General features: G+C 46.6%; 1 protein-coding gene across 5 annotated transcripts in view; it reads right to left on the bottom strand.

The window, feature by feature from the left end:
- DENND1A (DENN domain containing 1A) overlaps positions 1-17,080 on the bottom strand; it is a 1,341,914-nt gene that overhangs the window by 78,914 nt on the left and 1,245,920 nt on the right. For all 5 annotated transcript variants that reach the window (XM_078641835.1, XM_078641836.1, XM_078641838.1 and 2 more), the window contains one exon: positions 7,395-7,483. In XM_078641835.1, coding sequence (XP_078497961.1) covers positions 7,395-7,483 — 89 coding nt within the window. The remainder of the gene's footprint in view (positions 1-7,394; positions 7,484-17,080) is intronic.

The following is a 17,080-nucleotide window of genomic DNA, read 5'->3' as shown; positions in this document are numbered from 1 at the left end:
AGGCACACACACACTGCATACACACACGCAGACCCACGCGCACACAGACACACTGCATACACACACGCAGACCCACGCGCGCGCACACACTGCATACACACACCCACGCCCCCCCCTTACCTCACCAGGCTCTTTTCTTGCGGGCTCCTTCTGCCTGGCTCCCAGTGGATGGGCGGGTGCGATGCGGCCAGGGGCTCCAGTGCTGCTACGGCGGGCGGGGACGACGCGGCAAGGAACGGCCAGGGACTCCAGTCACCTCTTGTACGCCATTAGCAGGCGGCGCCGGAGACGCGGCCAAGAACACTCTGTGCCTGCGCAGAAGTGCGTGCGCCCGCCTGACGTCACTTGTCGGAGCCGGAGACGCGGCCAAGAACACTCTGCGCTTGCGCAGAAGTGCGTGCGCCCGCCTGCCGTCACTTGTTAAGTTTTGTAATGCGTCGGCGTTGCAAGCCGCCTTTGGGACACTTCAGCGCGATGACGCTAGCAGGCAGTTAGAAATGTGAAAATGAAGACAAGGGCCGGCACGGGTGCAAACATGCGCGGCACTTGCAGTGCAAGGGCAGCCGAGTGAACTCAGTATCGTACGTGCCCGTAACTCCACCAGTTGGCATCACGGCAGCTTTCCTTCCAAAGCCCAAGTCCAGGAAGGGTTGTGCAAGCGCTAAGAGTATGGGCAGGTGGTACCTTTAGTGTAGTAGTCTGGATAGGTGCTGCTACGAATGAAGAAAAGGCCAGGTCGGCGCCAGATGAGAGATTCGTGATAAATGTTATAGTAAGCAGCGATAATGCTCCCCTCGGAGCAGTAGGACACAGAGACGAGGGAAGAGCGCCCACTGGAAGAGACCCCTTCCCTCTGAGAAGAAACGCTCGGGGGCGCTGAGAAGTGGAATACCTGTGGGGTAGGTGTCCGGAGTCCAGGCGGAAAAACGAACCGTATTCAAACAGCTTGTGTTGTTGCGAGCTGGGGTGGGTGGAGGAGGTGGGGGCTGGAGTGCATTGAATGAGTTTCAAGGCACTATGTCAGGTAATATTAGTTTAATGCAATAATGTTCATCGTAGGAGTACTCCACTTGCGTCACATTGTATCATTAGGCGTACACACTCCACTCACCCCCTCACGTCCCCATCCAAACCCCCTCACTGCTCGCTCCGGGGATTCAGCCCCGTAACTTTCCAGAAGCACAATGGGTTAAAGTTCAGGAACTACTCTTGGCTGAAAGTTAAGCGCGACGGTTCTGGTTACGGTTTTGTGGCTGAGACAAACTTAGCATAGCCATGGGAAGTGTTCCTGTGCCTGAGTGTCTAGCACTTATTGCAGTATTATACCTCAAATTATACTCTGTTTTCTCTTGTAACTGCACACTTGTCACTTTCATTTCCTCTTGTGCACTTTTCACTACCTCATGTATTTTGGTTGCTCACATTTTTTACTCAAGTATTTTGTTTGCTCACGATTGTCACTATTACCTTTACTACCTCATGTATTTTTGGTTGCTCACAGTTTTTACTACCTCATGTATTTTGTTTGCTCACAATTGTCACTATTACCTTATGTAAGTAACGTATGTTTTTGCAATCTGTTCTTTTGTAATGTTTCTCATTATGTTTCATTTCTGTTCCTAATGTGAAGCGCTCTGACGCCTTCGGGTAAAGTCCGCGCTATATAAAAATGCATAAATAAATAAATAAAAAGTGACCACTGCGGAGGGGTCGATCACATGACCCTTCACTGACCTGTCCCTTCAGCCGCGAGGTGGGGGGCGAATCTGGTACCCCGGCAAACGTCCCTCTGGGGCGCGAGGGAGGCTCCATAGCGATGCATCCCTGGGGGAGAGAGGGGGGGGGCCACACAAAGCCCCTATCATGGTGGGCGCGTGTCATAGGCAGTGGAGCTGAGAGAGCGCCAGTGCCCAGGGTGTCGCTGTGGGGGGTCTGCATGGAGGTCCGAGTGGGAGAACAGCTACGAAGCGCTTTATTAACTTCCAAGCGCATCAGTCTGCCGTTTCAAAGCCCGGCTGCTTATGTCTCCCAGTTTTAATGGTGATCGCTTTACTGGTCCCGGAAGGATAAAAGGGTGAGTCAGCCTTGCACGGACCGTGAGATCAACGGTTGTGTTCTAGGCACTGAGCGCTTGTGTTTTTTGCGGGCACCTTGCCGCGCGGGTTGTGTCCTATGCGTGCATGTCCTGGGGCTCAGGGGCGTAACACAGGCCCCTGCAGTGCGGGGGGTCCCTCACCCTCCAGGGGGCCCCGTGTCACTGTCGCTTCAGAGCTGCACCCAGAGGCCGGCACTTTCGAGGCATGAAGCCCTTGCAGTGCTGGCGTGTTCCCTGGCACTTCGAAGCCCCGCTTCTGTCCGCTATCTGCTGCTATCGACGGATTCCAGTCGCCACTGAGGCGGCCGCCATATCTCTCGCCTTGATACAGAAATATGAATTTATCAGGTGCAACAAATAGCGCCAAATACTTTTGTAACCCAAAATTAGTCCTAACACGCATAGTAGGGTTCTTTCCACACCAAAAACCGCAGGGCTTACATTTGCAGGTTAGTTCTTCCCTGCTAAGGTTCCTAAGGCCTGGCCTGCCGATGTTTACTGGGGTAACTGCGGGAAGTTCTTACTGCACACATTGTCGTTATTAGATGTGTAGTGTACCATAACTGGAGTTATTGCACGTGTCATGGAAATAACACAGCCTTCCATAACCAGGGCCTACACGCCTTAAACTTCTATAAATGAATCGACCTCAGTTCAGCACTCGTTTGTTTTCCTATAACAAGAACCTCTTGTTTTACTTTATAGTGCACTTAACTCGTCTTCAGCCCACACAGCCCCTGGCGGCTCTCAAGCCCTCCTTCCCACCCCCACATAGCCTTCAGTGCGCTATGACAGCCCAAGCACAGACTGCTGCCATGCGCCCACCTTCAACTTGGGGCTTCCAAGGAATAGACCTACGTTCTTTGCAAATTCACAAGCAGTCTCGCGGTGTTATGCTTCGTTACTTTAGCATTTGTGAAGCGCAGTGTTTGGCTTCTTGACGCTTTCCTTGGCTTTTGGTCGGAAGTGAATATGGGCTACATTGTAGTGCTTCTACTGGCTTTGCTAGTCTGGCGGTGGTGAGGAGCTGCAGCTAGGCAATGGTCAGGTCTTCTAATGTCTTTATTTGTTTCGCAGCTATTTCCAAGTATATCACCCTGTCAGCCAAAACTGGCAGAATCTCACTTATTTTACAATAACAAGCAATGTATTCTTGAAAATTCTAGTGTAAAATAATATATCTGCGACTGGCCCTGTTTGGAATGTCACAGCGTGAACCAGTAGCAAGTGTTTTCTCTTGCAGAGTTGGCACACCATGCACACTTGGGGATTGCTTGGCCACAACCCAGTATATTGTTCCATGTTGTGCTGTCTTGCAACCCTTGCCAAGTGCCAGGGACTGGCATCTGTGCCCTGCAGCCAGGGTGTGGCTGTTAGCTAGGCTTGTGAGAATCATACAGTGCCCAATGCAGTGACCGCTGGGTGCATACGGTGCCCAATGCAGTGACCGCTGGGTGCATACGGTGCCCAATGCAGTGACCGCTGGGTGCATACAGTGCCAAATGCAGTGACCGCTGGGTGCATGCTGTACCCAATGCAGTGACCGTTGGGTGCATACGGTGCCCAATGCAGTGACCGCTGGGTGCATACGGTGCCCAATGCAGTGACCGCTGGGTGCATGCTGTACCCAATGCAGTGACCGTTGGGTGCATACGGTGCCCAATGCAGTGACCGCTGGGTGCATACGGTGCCCAATGCAGTGACCGCTGGGTGCATACGGTGCCCAATGCAGTGACCGCTGGGTGCATGCTGTACCCAATGCAGTGACCGCTGGGTGCATGCTGTACCCAATGCAGTGACCGCTGGGTGCATGCTGTACCCAATGCAGTGACCGCTGGGTGCATACGGTGCCCAATGCAGTGACCGCTGGATGCATACGGTGCCCAATGCAGTGACCGCTGGGTGCATACGGTGCCCAATGAAGTGACCGCTGGGTGCATACGGTGCCCAATGCAGTGACTGCTGGGTGCATACGGTGCCCAATGCAGTGACCGCTAGGTGCATATGGTGCTCTGGACATTTTTGCTCACTTTGTAAAACAGGTGCAGCATAGCCCGCCATCTATCGCCCTCACTCTATCTATCGCCCTTACTCTATCTATCACCCTCACTCTATCTATCGCTGTCTATCGCTGTCTATCTACAGCCCTCACTTTATCGCACTCACTCACTCTATCTATCACACTCACTCTATCTATCACACTCACTCTATCGCCCTCACTCTATCTATCGCACTCACTCACTCTATCGCCCTCACTTTATCGCACTCACTCACTCTATCTATCACACTCACTCTATCTATCACACTCACTCTATCTATCACACTCACTCTATCTATCACACTCACTCTATCTATCACACTCACTCTATCTATCACACTCACTCTATCGCCCTCACTCTATCTATCGCACTCACTCACTCTATCTATCGCATCACCACAGCATCAGTCAGGGTCACCACAGTATCAATCTGTGCAAACATTCAACAACAACTGGTTCAAATATATTCTCTCAATGTTTCAAGCTTTATTACAAATGTAACAAAAAGATGTTAATGTTTCACTTCTGTTCTTGGATTTTCGTCACAATAAAATACACTGAACATAATCTTCACAAAAGTTATTTACAAAAGTTTAAGCTATTGCCATTATAAATTACAATCACTTTTATTTAAGTATTAATTATTTTTAAAAAATTCAAAACCATTGTTATTTGTAATATCAATACATCTAAGTCACGTAAATCCAACATATTGCATTACAAATGCTATAGGTGTCACATTTGAGAAAGTTAAAACTATTGGCATTGTAATTGACAAAGCTATACATTTTGCTATTTTCAAAACCAACACATAAATAAAAAATCTGTCATTTACAAGACCAATAGCTCAAACTTTCCTAATGCGAGACCTATTGCATTGCAAATGCTTGTTATTTTGTTAGTTGATCTCACTTATTAGGCAGAGACAAAACCAATCAGGAGAAAAACAACATATATAACAGTGCTATATGAAGCAACCCCTGCAAAATATTGGATAAGATAATGATCAAAACCCAGCCCTTTTACAAGTTAAGAAAAGGAGCGAATGGACACTGTTTTATCCTTCGGAATGAATTGTATCCGACTCCATCGGTGTCTCCTTGGCACACTGGTCCAATGTGCCTTTGTGTAGAGTGTACAGGGAGGGACACTACATCATGTGTTAGAATAAAGTAGTTTCCCCACTGATGCCCAGGGCTCTGACTGTTCTGTAGTGTAGAAACCTGGGAGATCTGGTGACCCCGGTGAACTGGGTTACCCAAGTGGAAGCCTTAAATATTAGGTTATTACCATGTGCCTCATTTTTAGCTCTCAAATACTGGACACACTTAAAAACACACCAAACACCTGCAGTAGGCGCCACATACAAACCTAGAGATTCTGAAAGCTCCCTGAGGTATGCATCGTGGAGCTTGACAATCGGTCGCTCATCAGAGTTATTTTAAATATTGTCCTCACTGGCACAAGGATGCAGAGAAAAGAGACCAAGGGGAGGAAACAAAACAGGCTGACGTGGTGACAGTGCAACAGAGGCAGGAAGAAACCCGAGAATTGTCACACATCTCCTCGACTCCACCGGAGTCTAATGTTTCCGCAATTTGCTCAAAACACCTGTGTGAATTCATAATCTTTTAAAAGTAAAATCCGGGATGTGTTCTGAGTCCACCCTTTAACTAAACAAAGCCCAATTATGCAGGAAGAAAATCAGGTATTAAATCCCCTGGTCTGGCACCAATCTCGCTTGAGTAATATTGTGTGAAAAATAACGCGTGTAAATGTCTGTGCGTGTCATTGCACCAGTTTTGCACTCCAGGCTTCCATCAAGGGAGTGAGAGCCAACACTGAGTGTGCAAGGACAACACAAAGAACCAGCAATCAGCACAAATGTACAAACGGCACAAGAACCACTTGCACCCGCCTCCTCAATTGGCCCAGGCCCTACGCAAGGGTCAGCATTGTGCTCTGAGCTCGTGTGGGTTCTAGGCATCCTTATGTTCTGAGGTCATGTAGGTTCTAGGGACACTTTTGTTATCAACTCCTGTAAACTCTAGGGACACTTATGCTCTCAGCTCCTGTAGGTTCTAGGGACACTTATGCTCTCAGCTCCTGTAGGCTCAGCTCCTGTAGTTTCTAGGGACACTTATGCTCTCAGCTCCTGTAGGTTCTGGGACACTTATGTTCTCAGCTCCTGTAGGTTCTAGGGACACTTATGCTCTCAGCTCCTGTAGGTTCTAGAGACACTTATGCTCTCAGCTCCTGTAGGTTCTAGGGACACTTATGCTCTCAGCTCCTGTAAACGCTAGGGACACGTATGCTCTCAGCTCTTGTAGGTTCTAGGGACACTTATGCTCTCAGCTCCTGTAGGTTCTAGAGACACTTATGCTCTCAGCTCCTGTAGGTTCTAGGGACACTTATGCTCTCAGCTCCTGTAAACTCTAGGGACACGTATGCTCTCAGCTCCTGTAGGTTCTAGGGACACTTATGCTCTCAGCTCCTGTAGGTTCTAGGGACACTTATGCTCTCAGCTCCTGTAGGTTCTAGGGACACTTATGCCCTCAGCTCCTGTAGGTTGTAGGGACACGTATGCTCTCAGCTCCTGTATGTTGTAGGGACACCTATGTCCTCAGCTCCTGTAGGTTCTAGGGACACTTTGCTCTCAGCTCCTGTAGGTTCTAGGGACACTTATGCTCTCAGCTCCAGTAGGTTCTATGGACACTTATGCTCTCAGCTCCTGTAGGTTCTAAGGACACTTATGTTCTCAGCTCATGTAGGTTCTAGCACCCGTACGTTGTCACCTCTTGTAGGTTCTAGCACCCTTACGTTCTCAGCTCCTGTAGGTTCTAGGGACACTTATGCCACACCCGTATATTCCGTGGCAGCCCCCACTGGGCGTGGGCCTTGTACCCCTTCTAAGGCCTATGCGTCCTCGCACAGAGGCGCACTCCAAAGTTTGAAGACCACTCATCTTGAGCCAAGGTAAAGAGGAGGCGGAGCACAGAAAACACCCCGGCTGAGGAATCCCGGAGTGAAAAAGGTTGGGTGTCAGCAGGAGCGCACATACCTTCCAGCTGAGAACTTGGAAAAAGTGCACCTGTGGTGAACAGAGGGTGCATAAACTTTCCCAGTCCTGAATATATGGAAACGTTTGGTATCACACACACCAAAAAACTTGAAAATGTACCTAAAAATAGAGAATGTGTTGCATAATATACAAAAATGTCCCTGTAAAGTCACCCATGTGGACACAGAAAGGACACTTACTGTTCAGGACTTGAACCAGAGCTCCGTTGACTGTCAATGGCCACGTTGCTCTTCGGCCGCTTAGGTACCTGTGGCCGCGGGGGTCGAACCTAAGAAACAGAGGGAACATATTACAGTATAGCCACAGAACAGGCACTCAACAGGATGGATAATATTAAGAATAATAAGATAATTTATTACACTAATAACAACAACAACAATTAACAATATTCTTTCTGAACATGTATAGCGCCCTCTGCCGTTTGTAGGGTGTCTAGGTGCTAATGAATTATTACTCAACACACTGTCCTTCGTTTTATCTAACTTAGAAAAAAGAAACTCTGAGAGGACATTGCAGGATTCAATCTATGACCAGCTTACACACACGCAACTTTACAACGGAGGCATCAGTCCACTGAGATAGCCTAGCAGCACACTCGCATATCTGCTACAATAGTGAACATTACATTGCACTTTGAAATCGTGCAATACATTGTACTAAGTACTGTATTGGCAAACATTTAATTTGGTTTACTTACACATGCAAATTTTGATTTACAATACTAGAGGATTTCAGACTTTATAACTGGATGCTTTTAAAACCCACATCCATAAAAAAGAATAATCAGCTTGGTAGGGGAAGGGTGTATTGAAGCTATGATTATCAGCGGTCATGCAATTTGCAGAAAATATGAGAGACAAAATATCGATAAACATGTTTTAGGACCTAGGCTGAATTAAAATGTTCTTGACTGACAAAGGCATTGTATGTTATCAGTATCAAAATAAACAACTGTCAAAAACACAAACTGTGCAATGAGTATGTTAGTCCGACCTTGCAGTCTCGTGGTTGTGACCACATTAAGGGGCAGATGTATCAACCGTTTTTTTTGTCGCAAACGCTGCGATTCGCAAAATATCAGCATTTGCGACAAAAAAAACGGGATTTGGAATGTGTCATGCAAAAAGCCTCGCAATATTAAAGAATCACAAATCTAGCGATTCCTTAATATTGCGAGGCTTTTAAGAAATGGCAAATTGCGATTTCTTATTTGAAATGTATTAAGCATTTCAGTGTTGCGTTTTTTGACTAAGAATTCGCAAATTACCACGAACTTGTAGTTGGTGGTAATTGGCGATTTCTTTTCAAAATCCACTTTTTTAAAATTCTAAAGGTGCCATATGACGATCATACATGCCCTTAGGGCATGTATGTGTGCAATATGCGCACACATGTCAAATTCAGGGGTGCGGCAGGGTGTCCTTAAGACACCCTTGAAATTATTCTCAATTTGCGATTAGCAAATTGCTAATCGCAAATTGAGAATAATTTCACATTCATTCCTATGGGTCTCCTGGCCCATAGAAATGAATGGGAAATTATTCCTTAATTGCGATTAGCAATTTGCTAATCGCAATTAAGGAATTTTAAGAAATCGCTAAAAAATAGCGAATTTCTACATACATACCATTTTGCACTTCTCAAATAGCGATTCCTTAAAAATCGCTATTTGAGAATCGCAAAATGGTATCTTGATACATCTGCCCCTTAGAAACCAAATACAAATTCAGTTCCCTGAGCAAAAAAATCGAATTCCAAATCATAAGTCCATGCAAACAGTTTTATCAAGTGTTCGTCCTTGGTCTTTATTTTGTCACTTGTATCTTGAGAAGACTTGTCGGAACTCAAAACACACTTCAGTTCTTCGATGATACAACCAACAGCCACAGTTCTTGCCAACACGTGTTTCGTCTATTGGTAATAACCAAAGACTTCCTCAGGGCCTGGTCTGATATATTAGTACAATAGTTATAATCTGCCTCTGTCATAGACAGCCTTCCACAGATATAAGGTAGGCAGTGTAAATCCAAATCCAGTTTATCAATTGATGATAGAGAAGTAATCATCAGTCAGTAGCGAGCTAAATCATTTCACACAGTATCCTCTGATCAAGCATCCACAGGATCGCAGCGAGTAATGCCGATCTGAAACTTGGCATGTACCACCAATAGACGAAACACGTGTTGGCAAGAACTGTGGCTGTTGGTTGTATCATCGAAGAACTGAAGTGTGTTTTATAAAGTGTGCTATCACCAGGGAGGGTATCCTAGTGCTGAGCATGTGTGAGTCTATCCAAACGGAAGGCCTAGTGGGACTACGCGAAAAGCTAGGTCCTCAGCTTCTTGAGGAATTCAAGAAGTTAGTAGGAGGCTCCTATGTGTAGCTGCAGGTCATTCCATGCTTTAGGAGTGATGTAGAAGAAGGCTCGACCTCTGAATCTGGTTTTACATATGCGTGGGATGTGTGCAAGGAGGAGTCCAGACAAGCGGAGGTGTCTGGAAGGGTTGTGAAAGCAGATGCGATTGTGAGGTATGCTGGGCCAGGGATATGTAGTGTCTTGAAAGTGTGCGTGAGGAGGTTGAATTGTGCTCGTTTGTGTATAGTAAGCCAGTGGTGCTCCTCCAGTTGTGGTGTGATGTGTCCCGCAATGGTAGTATTGGCTTTTAATGCCCAGTTATCCATTACGTAGATTATACACATTGCCACCTAAAAAGACTTTGCTTTCAAGGGAATTTATAACCTAAAAAATACTAACATTTACTAGTTATACTAAACTAAGCAGTCTTTTCTCATAACTGTACCCTTAATTCTCCAAATGCATAGTCATGCTACCTCAGACTGATGTCATTTCTATAAATTTTGTGCAGTTATGCACTATTATGAGGTCATTCTTGAGATATAGAATTTGAAGCCATTGTTCCTTGTGCAACAAATATATCTTTATACTGTAGCTCTCCTTCCGCTTACCATAGCATATCTTTATATATCTATATATATATTAGATGTACAGAGAGAGAGAAAGAGAGAGAGAGAGAAACAGTGAGAGAGTCAGAGAGAGAAAATAAATAGAAATATCGTGTTTCTTAATATAACCAAAGGGTTTTGCTGACAATGGAACCGAACTGAGACCAAATGCCACCTATTTATAAATATTACGCTGACAAACCATTACAGGAATCTAATACACAGGTTCCCAATTTTTTTTATTTTTTAAATCGCATGATTAACAATTCTTTTTTCTATAGACTACATAAAACTATACATAGGTGTTACATCATGGCCGTGGATTACAGCAATTGTCTAGCTCATTATGCTGCTAAATTACACATCTTTCGTAAACACAGCTATGGAGGCGGAGCCATGGGTTTCAGACTTGTGGCATACCATATATTTCGAACCTCTTGCAGTCCAGCATTACGAGGTCCGGGGTGCCTGTTAAGACCCCACCAGCCCGGTGTTACCAACATTGCAGTACTAGGGGTACCAGTAACTCCAGGGCGAAGCGGAGGGAACAGGAATTACAGTTGGAACCCTGCGGATCTCATGGGAGGGAAAAAAGTCCCATGGGGCTCTGTACTTCTGATTCTGATGGCCCCAGCAACACACCCATTACCCAGTGGCTTCACAGATAAATATTGGCTACTTGCAGCAGCTGGAGGCCCAGGTGAAAAGTACCAGGTAATTCTATAGGGGCCAGTAACTCTTTAAATAAATAAATAAATAAATAAATAAATACCCGGCTATCCAAAGCTAAACAGTTCAAATAAAAACCGGGTGGCCACAAAGGAAGACATTTTATGATGATGTAGTGACAGGGAAATTAGGTGGTTTCTCTGGATACTGAGATAACAGAACAGAAAAGTAACACCAACAAACCTAGGCACGATAAATACTTTGTGCCAAACAGTAAATTGCTGCAAAAAAGTGATGTTTACCTCTTTGAAACTAAGGTCCTGCTTGTTGATACTGACAAATAGTATCTCTATTGGGGCAATTAGGGCACAGGGAGGCAACAAGGGTGATAGGAGTACACACATGTTTTGGAAATCTCTCTTACATTAACCCAAAGCCACGTTAACCTTAAAACTGAAATGCAATAGGTTACCGCACGGTGTTATTTAGCTTACACGACTGTAAAAAAATTGACAAATTGTTTCAAGTTTGGGAACACCCAATACTTGTCCTCTTCCTATAAACATCATTCTCTCTCTATCCCTCAAAAAGCAGCCAGAGGGCAAACAAGGCAGGAATACCCAGTGGGCACATATAAACACATCAGTGCACATATTTATAAGAGAGTGATCTTCCTGGATGTGTACATGATCTTTTTATGGAAAAACAAGCCTGCAAACAGTCAATCAATCAAACAGCATTAGTAAAGTGCAACACTGTCACCCCTAGAGATATCTGGGTGCTCTGTCTCCGTCGGAGAGCCAGGTCTGGAGTCTCTTTCTGAAATCTGCCAGTGAGGAGGCTGTACGGAGCTGGGAGGGTGGCTGGTCAGACCAGGTCTTAGCAGTGATGTGGGAGGAGCGACCACCACTACAACAGGTGCGGGGGTGCGAGTGAAGAGGAGCACAGGGGTCTAGCGGGTAGTTGGAAGTTCAGTATACGGTTTCGGAAGGCAGGTTCTAGGTCATGGAGGGCTTTGTAGACGTGTGTGAGGATCCAGAAATGGTATCTTTTCTGGATAGGGAGCCAGTGGAGATCTCTCAGGTGTGGGGGGCGTCAAGTTCATTTGGGGAGGTCCAGGATGAGTCTGGCTGCAGCGTTCTGTATGGACTGGGGTCTTGTGAGGTGCTGGGTGGAGATGCCGATGTAGAGGGTGTTGCAGCACTCGAGGCAGCTGGTGATGAGGGCCTGAGTGACGGACTTTCTGGGGTTGGTTAAGATCCATCTGAGGATTCTGCAGAGTATGCAATGTATGTGGAAGCAGGAGGAGGTGACTGCTGTTTCGTGGTCAGTTTGTTGTCGAGGATAATGCAGAGGTTGCGTACATGGTCGGGCAACCTCTCGGGCAGGGGTCAGAGTTCTGCAGGCCACCAGCAGTGGACCCAAGTGGAGGTGTTCTTCCAGAAGATCGGTACTTTCATTTTGTCAGAGTTGAGTTGGAGGCAGTTGTCTTTCATCTATGTGGCTATGTTTCTCATGGCATTGCAGAAGTTGGTTTTGTTGTTGGAGGGGTCCTCGGTGAGCGAGAGGATCAGTTGAGTGTCCTCTGCATATGTTGAGTCAGTGGGATCGGAAGAAGTCTGTAGGGGGGGGGGGTCATTTAGATGTTGACAAGGATAGGGCTAGGGGATGATCCTTGTGGCACGTCGCATATGATGTCTTTGTATGCGTAGGTGAAAGGAGGCAGTAGAATGCTCTGTGCACGTCCTATAAGGAAGGAGGCGATCTACCTGAGGACATCTTGCTGTATGCCTATGTTGTAGAGTCTGTTGATGACAGTGTTGTTGGTGACTGTGTTGAATGCCACAGAGAGGTCAAGGAAGTTCAGGGCCACAGTTTCTCCACAGTCAAGGAGTGTTCTGGCATTGTCTGTGGCACAATCAGCTTGCTCTCAGTGCTGTGGTTGGCACGGAATCCTGATTGAGATGCATCTAGGGGATGGGTTTGTTCAAAGAATTCGGTGAGCTGCTGGTTAATGGCTTTTTTGAGAATTTTGGCTGGGTAGGGGAGCAGTGAGATCGGACAATCATTTTTTAGATCGTTGGGGCCAGTTGAGGCTTTCTTTAGGAGGAGTCTGACATCTGCATGTTTCCATCTGTCCGGGAAGGTTGCTGTGGAGATGGAGGTGATGAGACTGCTGATGAGTTGCATGCTGATTAGGTTTGTTGCAAAGTTGAAGATGTGGTAGAGGCAGGGGGGTCAGTGGGTACCCTGGAGTGGATGGAAGACATGATGGCTGAGGTGGTCAGGATGGTGAGTGGTGACCAGATGATGGTTTGGTTGGTTGAGGTCATCGGGGTTGAGGGTGGCAGGTTGGATGTTGAGATTGTTGCATATGTTGGATATCTTGCTGTAGAGGCTCTCGGACAGGGTGTCGCAGAGTTCTTGGGCTGTGGATGGTGTTCTCTATGGCTGACGGGTTGGAGAATTCTTTCCTACTTTTTAGAGTACAGGAAGGACTGGAACCCAGAAGTGTAGTTTAGGAAAAGGAACAAAAATAGCACTAGCAGTTCCATGATTGTGAAGAAGACACACCTCACCAACAGCCATAAAAATCATAAACCCTAAAATTCGAAAGGAAACATATAAATTTGCGGTGGCCAAACAAGAGGACACACCACCACTATTGATCACGTGGCGCACAATGGTACACAGTGGCTTACATTCATTTCATTATAGAGCTTGAAGCAAATTTGTCAAAAATAAACTCGCTGGAACACTCTGCTCTTTTGCAGTGCATATTTGCCTTAAAAGATGTTTGCAAGCTCCAACCATAAAATTGATATATTATTTTGAATAGTCAGTAAAGCCGTTAACCAACATGAATTATTTTGGTACTAATTAAAATATGCTTCACATTTTTTCCAAGTCCTCTGGAATTGTACTTTTATACTTTATTTCAAATTGCTTTCTTGACATGTTTACAGATCTGTTTCTAAAAATGCTCTGCAAGCCGGCAGTGTTTTTAATTGCTAAGAAAAGTGGGGATGCGCGTCTAGGGTGAGGTGTTCAAGGCGGCTGAGATTTGCGTCTGATGGATCAGAAGTGTTGGGGAAGGGAAGAGTTTTGGGTAGTTACACCCAAATTCAAGAAGGTTTTTGCCCACTTAGGCTTTTGGACACCGCATATGCAATTTTCAAAAGTACATTTCACATCATGAGCCACGGAATCATGAATGAAGGAATTTTACTTCTGTGCGCCTTCATATGGTCCTGCCAATAAGGATGCTGGAAATGTTACACTTCATAGTTTAAGGGATTGGTGGTAGTTTTCCAGGTCCATTTTATGTTATTGTTGCCTGTTTCTAATTTTTTGCATTTCACCCTAATCTTGTCACGTCCCTTCTGAGCTTTTGCCTCTCCATGACCTCATAGTTCTGCCACTTTCTTATTCTATTTTATCATCCCATCTCAGCTCACCTCACACTTCCCCTTCAAATCCCTTTCTATTCTCCCTCTTATTTTTCACATCTTCCCCCCTTTCAATCCTGCCGAGTGATCCCCCCACACGGCCCACCACTTTGTCACCCTCTCCTCCCCTGTTGTGTTAACTCAAACTAAGTTGGCCAACTCTGAACTTTTCCTCCGTACTCCTACCCTTATCTATGTCAAACCACAAGAACCCATATCTCTTGCCCCAGCTTTCAGCCTAACTTCTCTCACTCTCTGACTTTTCTCACTCCCCTCGCCCCCCCCTTATTTCACCCGTCTATTCTCTGGCCCGCCCATCCTTACATCCCAGTTGTCTCACAATGCCTCCCTACAATCACACCTTCACTCCACCCGACTCATTAATCACTAGGTTTGGCATCAACTCGTGGACCATCCTCTACCCTCCCAAACTCTCTAAAAATGCCAAGAAATACCTTAAACATAAACTCTTAATTCGTCACCAAGAAATCCCTTTTTGTAGACAATTACCTTAACCTCACTTCCATTGTCAAAACCAATTACATCTTCTACTCTAAGCACCCCTCTAAATGGAAAAGTATCTTTCTCCGCCACTTACCCATAAATAAATCTATCAAAATCACGTATGGCCTGAAACTATCCACCACTCCATCCCCCACATTCGCTGGTGAAATTAACATCTCCATCTTCAAATCAGGAAACATCCTCATTCAAGCCTCTGAAAATCAACTCACAATCTTCGAACACCACTTCAACCACCTACTTGATCTACTATCCTCACCTTCTCCTTCTTCCCCGCAAACACACGAAGTTCTCACAACGACACTACTCCTGACTCCAGCCCCACCTCCCCCCGAATCCTTTGATATCTTTGATATCTCTGACCTTTCCCAGTCCTTGCATCCCTCCGCCAACACTACTCCTGCTCCCTTGCTTGTCCCTTCCCCTTCTTATCTGACCCCCACCCTTTCCACTCCCTCGGACTCCCTCTCACCCTTCCCCAACCTCTTCCCTGTTACCCCTCTTTCCTCCTTTCCCCTGCTGCCCGATCCCTCTTCTCCCCGCCCCTCTACACTCTCCTCCACCTCCGAACCCCTCACACCCATCCCTAACCTTGCCCCTCATACCCCTCTCTCCTCCTCTCCCTCACTTTCTGATGCCCCTACTCCTCCCCTCCAACACACTGATTCCCCTCACTCCTTTTCCCTTGCAGCACCACGATGTCCCCCTATTCCACCCTATCTTATCGATCCTCAACCCCAAAGACATGATTACTCCTCTCTTCCCCAGTCACCCCCACCTCCTCCTCCCATTGCATCCATCAGACCTCTAGGTTAGTGGACACTCACACAACCATCCTTCTTCAGGTCGGATCCGTGAACACCCCTCTCGTACCGCCTCCGGGGTTCCCTCCTCTCCCACCGCCTTTCCATCCCCCCCGGAAAAGTTGGAACAAACCCCCATCCCCAGGGACCCCCTTTCCTCCGTATCGTCCTCCTCCTTAACCCAATCGCTTCTCAACATCAAACTCCACCTCTCTATCCTGTCATTGGAACTCTCTTCCCTCAGGAAAGACTTCATCTCCCTCCGCGATACTAATCCTTCCAACCATCCCATCTCCTTGGACGACCCTCCTCCCAACTTTTCTCTCCCTCCTCATCGAGGCACCTCTCCTCATGACATCCTCTATGATGGACTCCTCCCTAACTGTGTTCCCATCCCTCCTCTTACGTCTACCCACCCTGCCTCCCTGGACCTAGGGGTCCCTAAGAATGCCTATCCCCCTACCCTTTGACCGTTGATTCTCACATTCCTCTTCCCTCCTCTTCGGCACCTCCTGGGACAAACCTTATCCCTTCTGCCGCTGGCTCACCCAAGTCCCCCCACTATCTCCTATGACTACGGACAAGGATATTCCTTTCTCCTCTATTTCTGTCATCCTGGGAATCAGCCGCACCCTCATCGTCCCCTCGTTTGCATAGGCCTCCCCCGCAACGCACTACTGTCTTCTCGGACACTACTCCTGCTATCAACCCCAAACCCCTTAACTGCATGCTCATCAACTGTCGATCGGCAGCACGTCATGCAACAGAAATCTCGGAGACTATCCTCAGTGAAGCCATTGACATCGCCTTTCTTACGGAAACCTGGCTCAAGGCTCACTCCTCATCTATTCTCGACATGCTCTCCCCCCCTGGTTATTCTATCCTCAGAAAAGATAGGCCTGTCAAAATCGGGGGGGCCTAGCCATCATCTGTAAAGATGACCTCCCTCTCACGCTTGTCAAGAACTCCGACCAAACCACCTTTGAATACCTGGTAGCCGAACTTATAGTTCATGGGCCCCCCCCCTATCCAGCTACACAATATCTATCATCCCCCTGGTGACTCTATATCGTTTGTAGATGAACTGTCTGACCTACTTTCCCTAGCCTCAATTTCCTACCCCAATAACATTTTCCTCGGTGACTTCAATATTCACTGGAATAATAATACCGACCCCTCGGTTTCAACCCTCAATGACCTCCTTGACGTTACTGACTTGATCCAACTTTGCCATTCTCCTACACACGACAAAGGATCTACGCTAGATGCATCCCTCTCGCACATTGTCCCCATTGATTGGTTGGACCATCACCTCATTCTCTTCATGATCAACAGATTCACCCCCCCCCCATAATCCTTAAACTTAAGAAATTAACCAGAAACCTTCACCTTATTCCCCCAGGCGTACTTGAGTCTAAACTCAAAGCCAAACTTCAACTCCCCCCCTCCCTCACAAAA

Source organism: Lissotriton helveticus, chromosome 5_1 (assembly GCF_964261635.1).
Source record: "Lissotriton helveticus chromosome 5_1, aLisHel1.1, whole genome shotgun sequence".
In the NCBI taxonomy this organism is placed as follows: domain Eukaryota; kingdom Metazoa; phylum Chordata; class Amphibia; order Caudata; family Salamandridae; genus Lissotriton; species Lissotriton helveticus.
The sequence above is the reverse complement of the archived record's forward strand: the minus strand, read 5'-3'. Positions and strand labels throughout refer to the sequence as shown.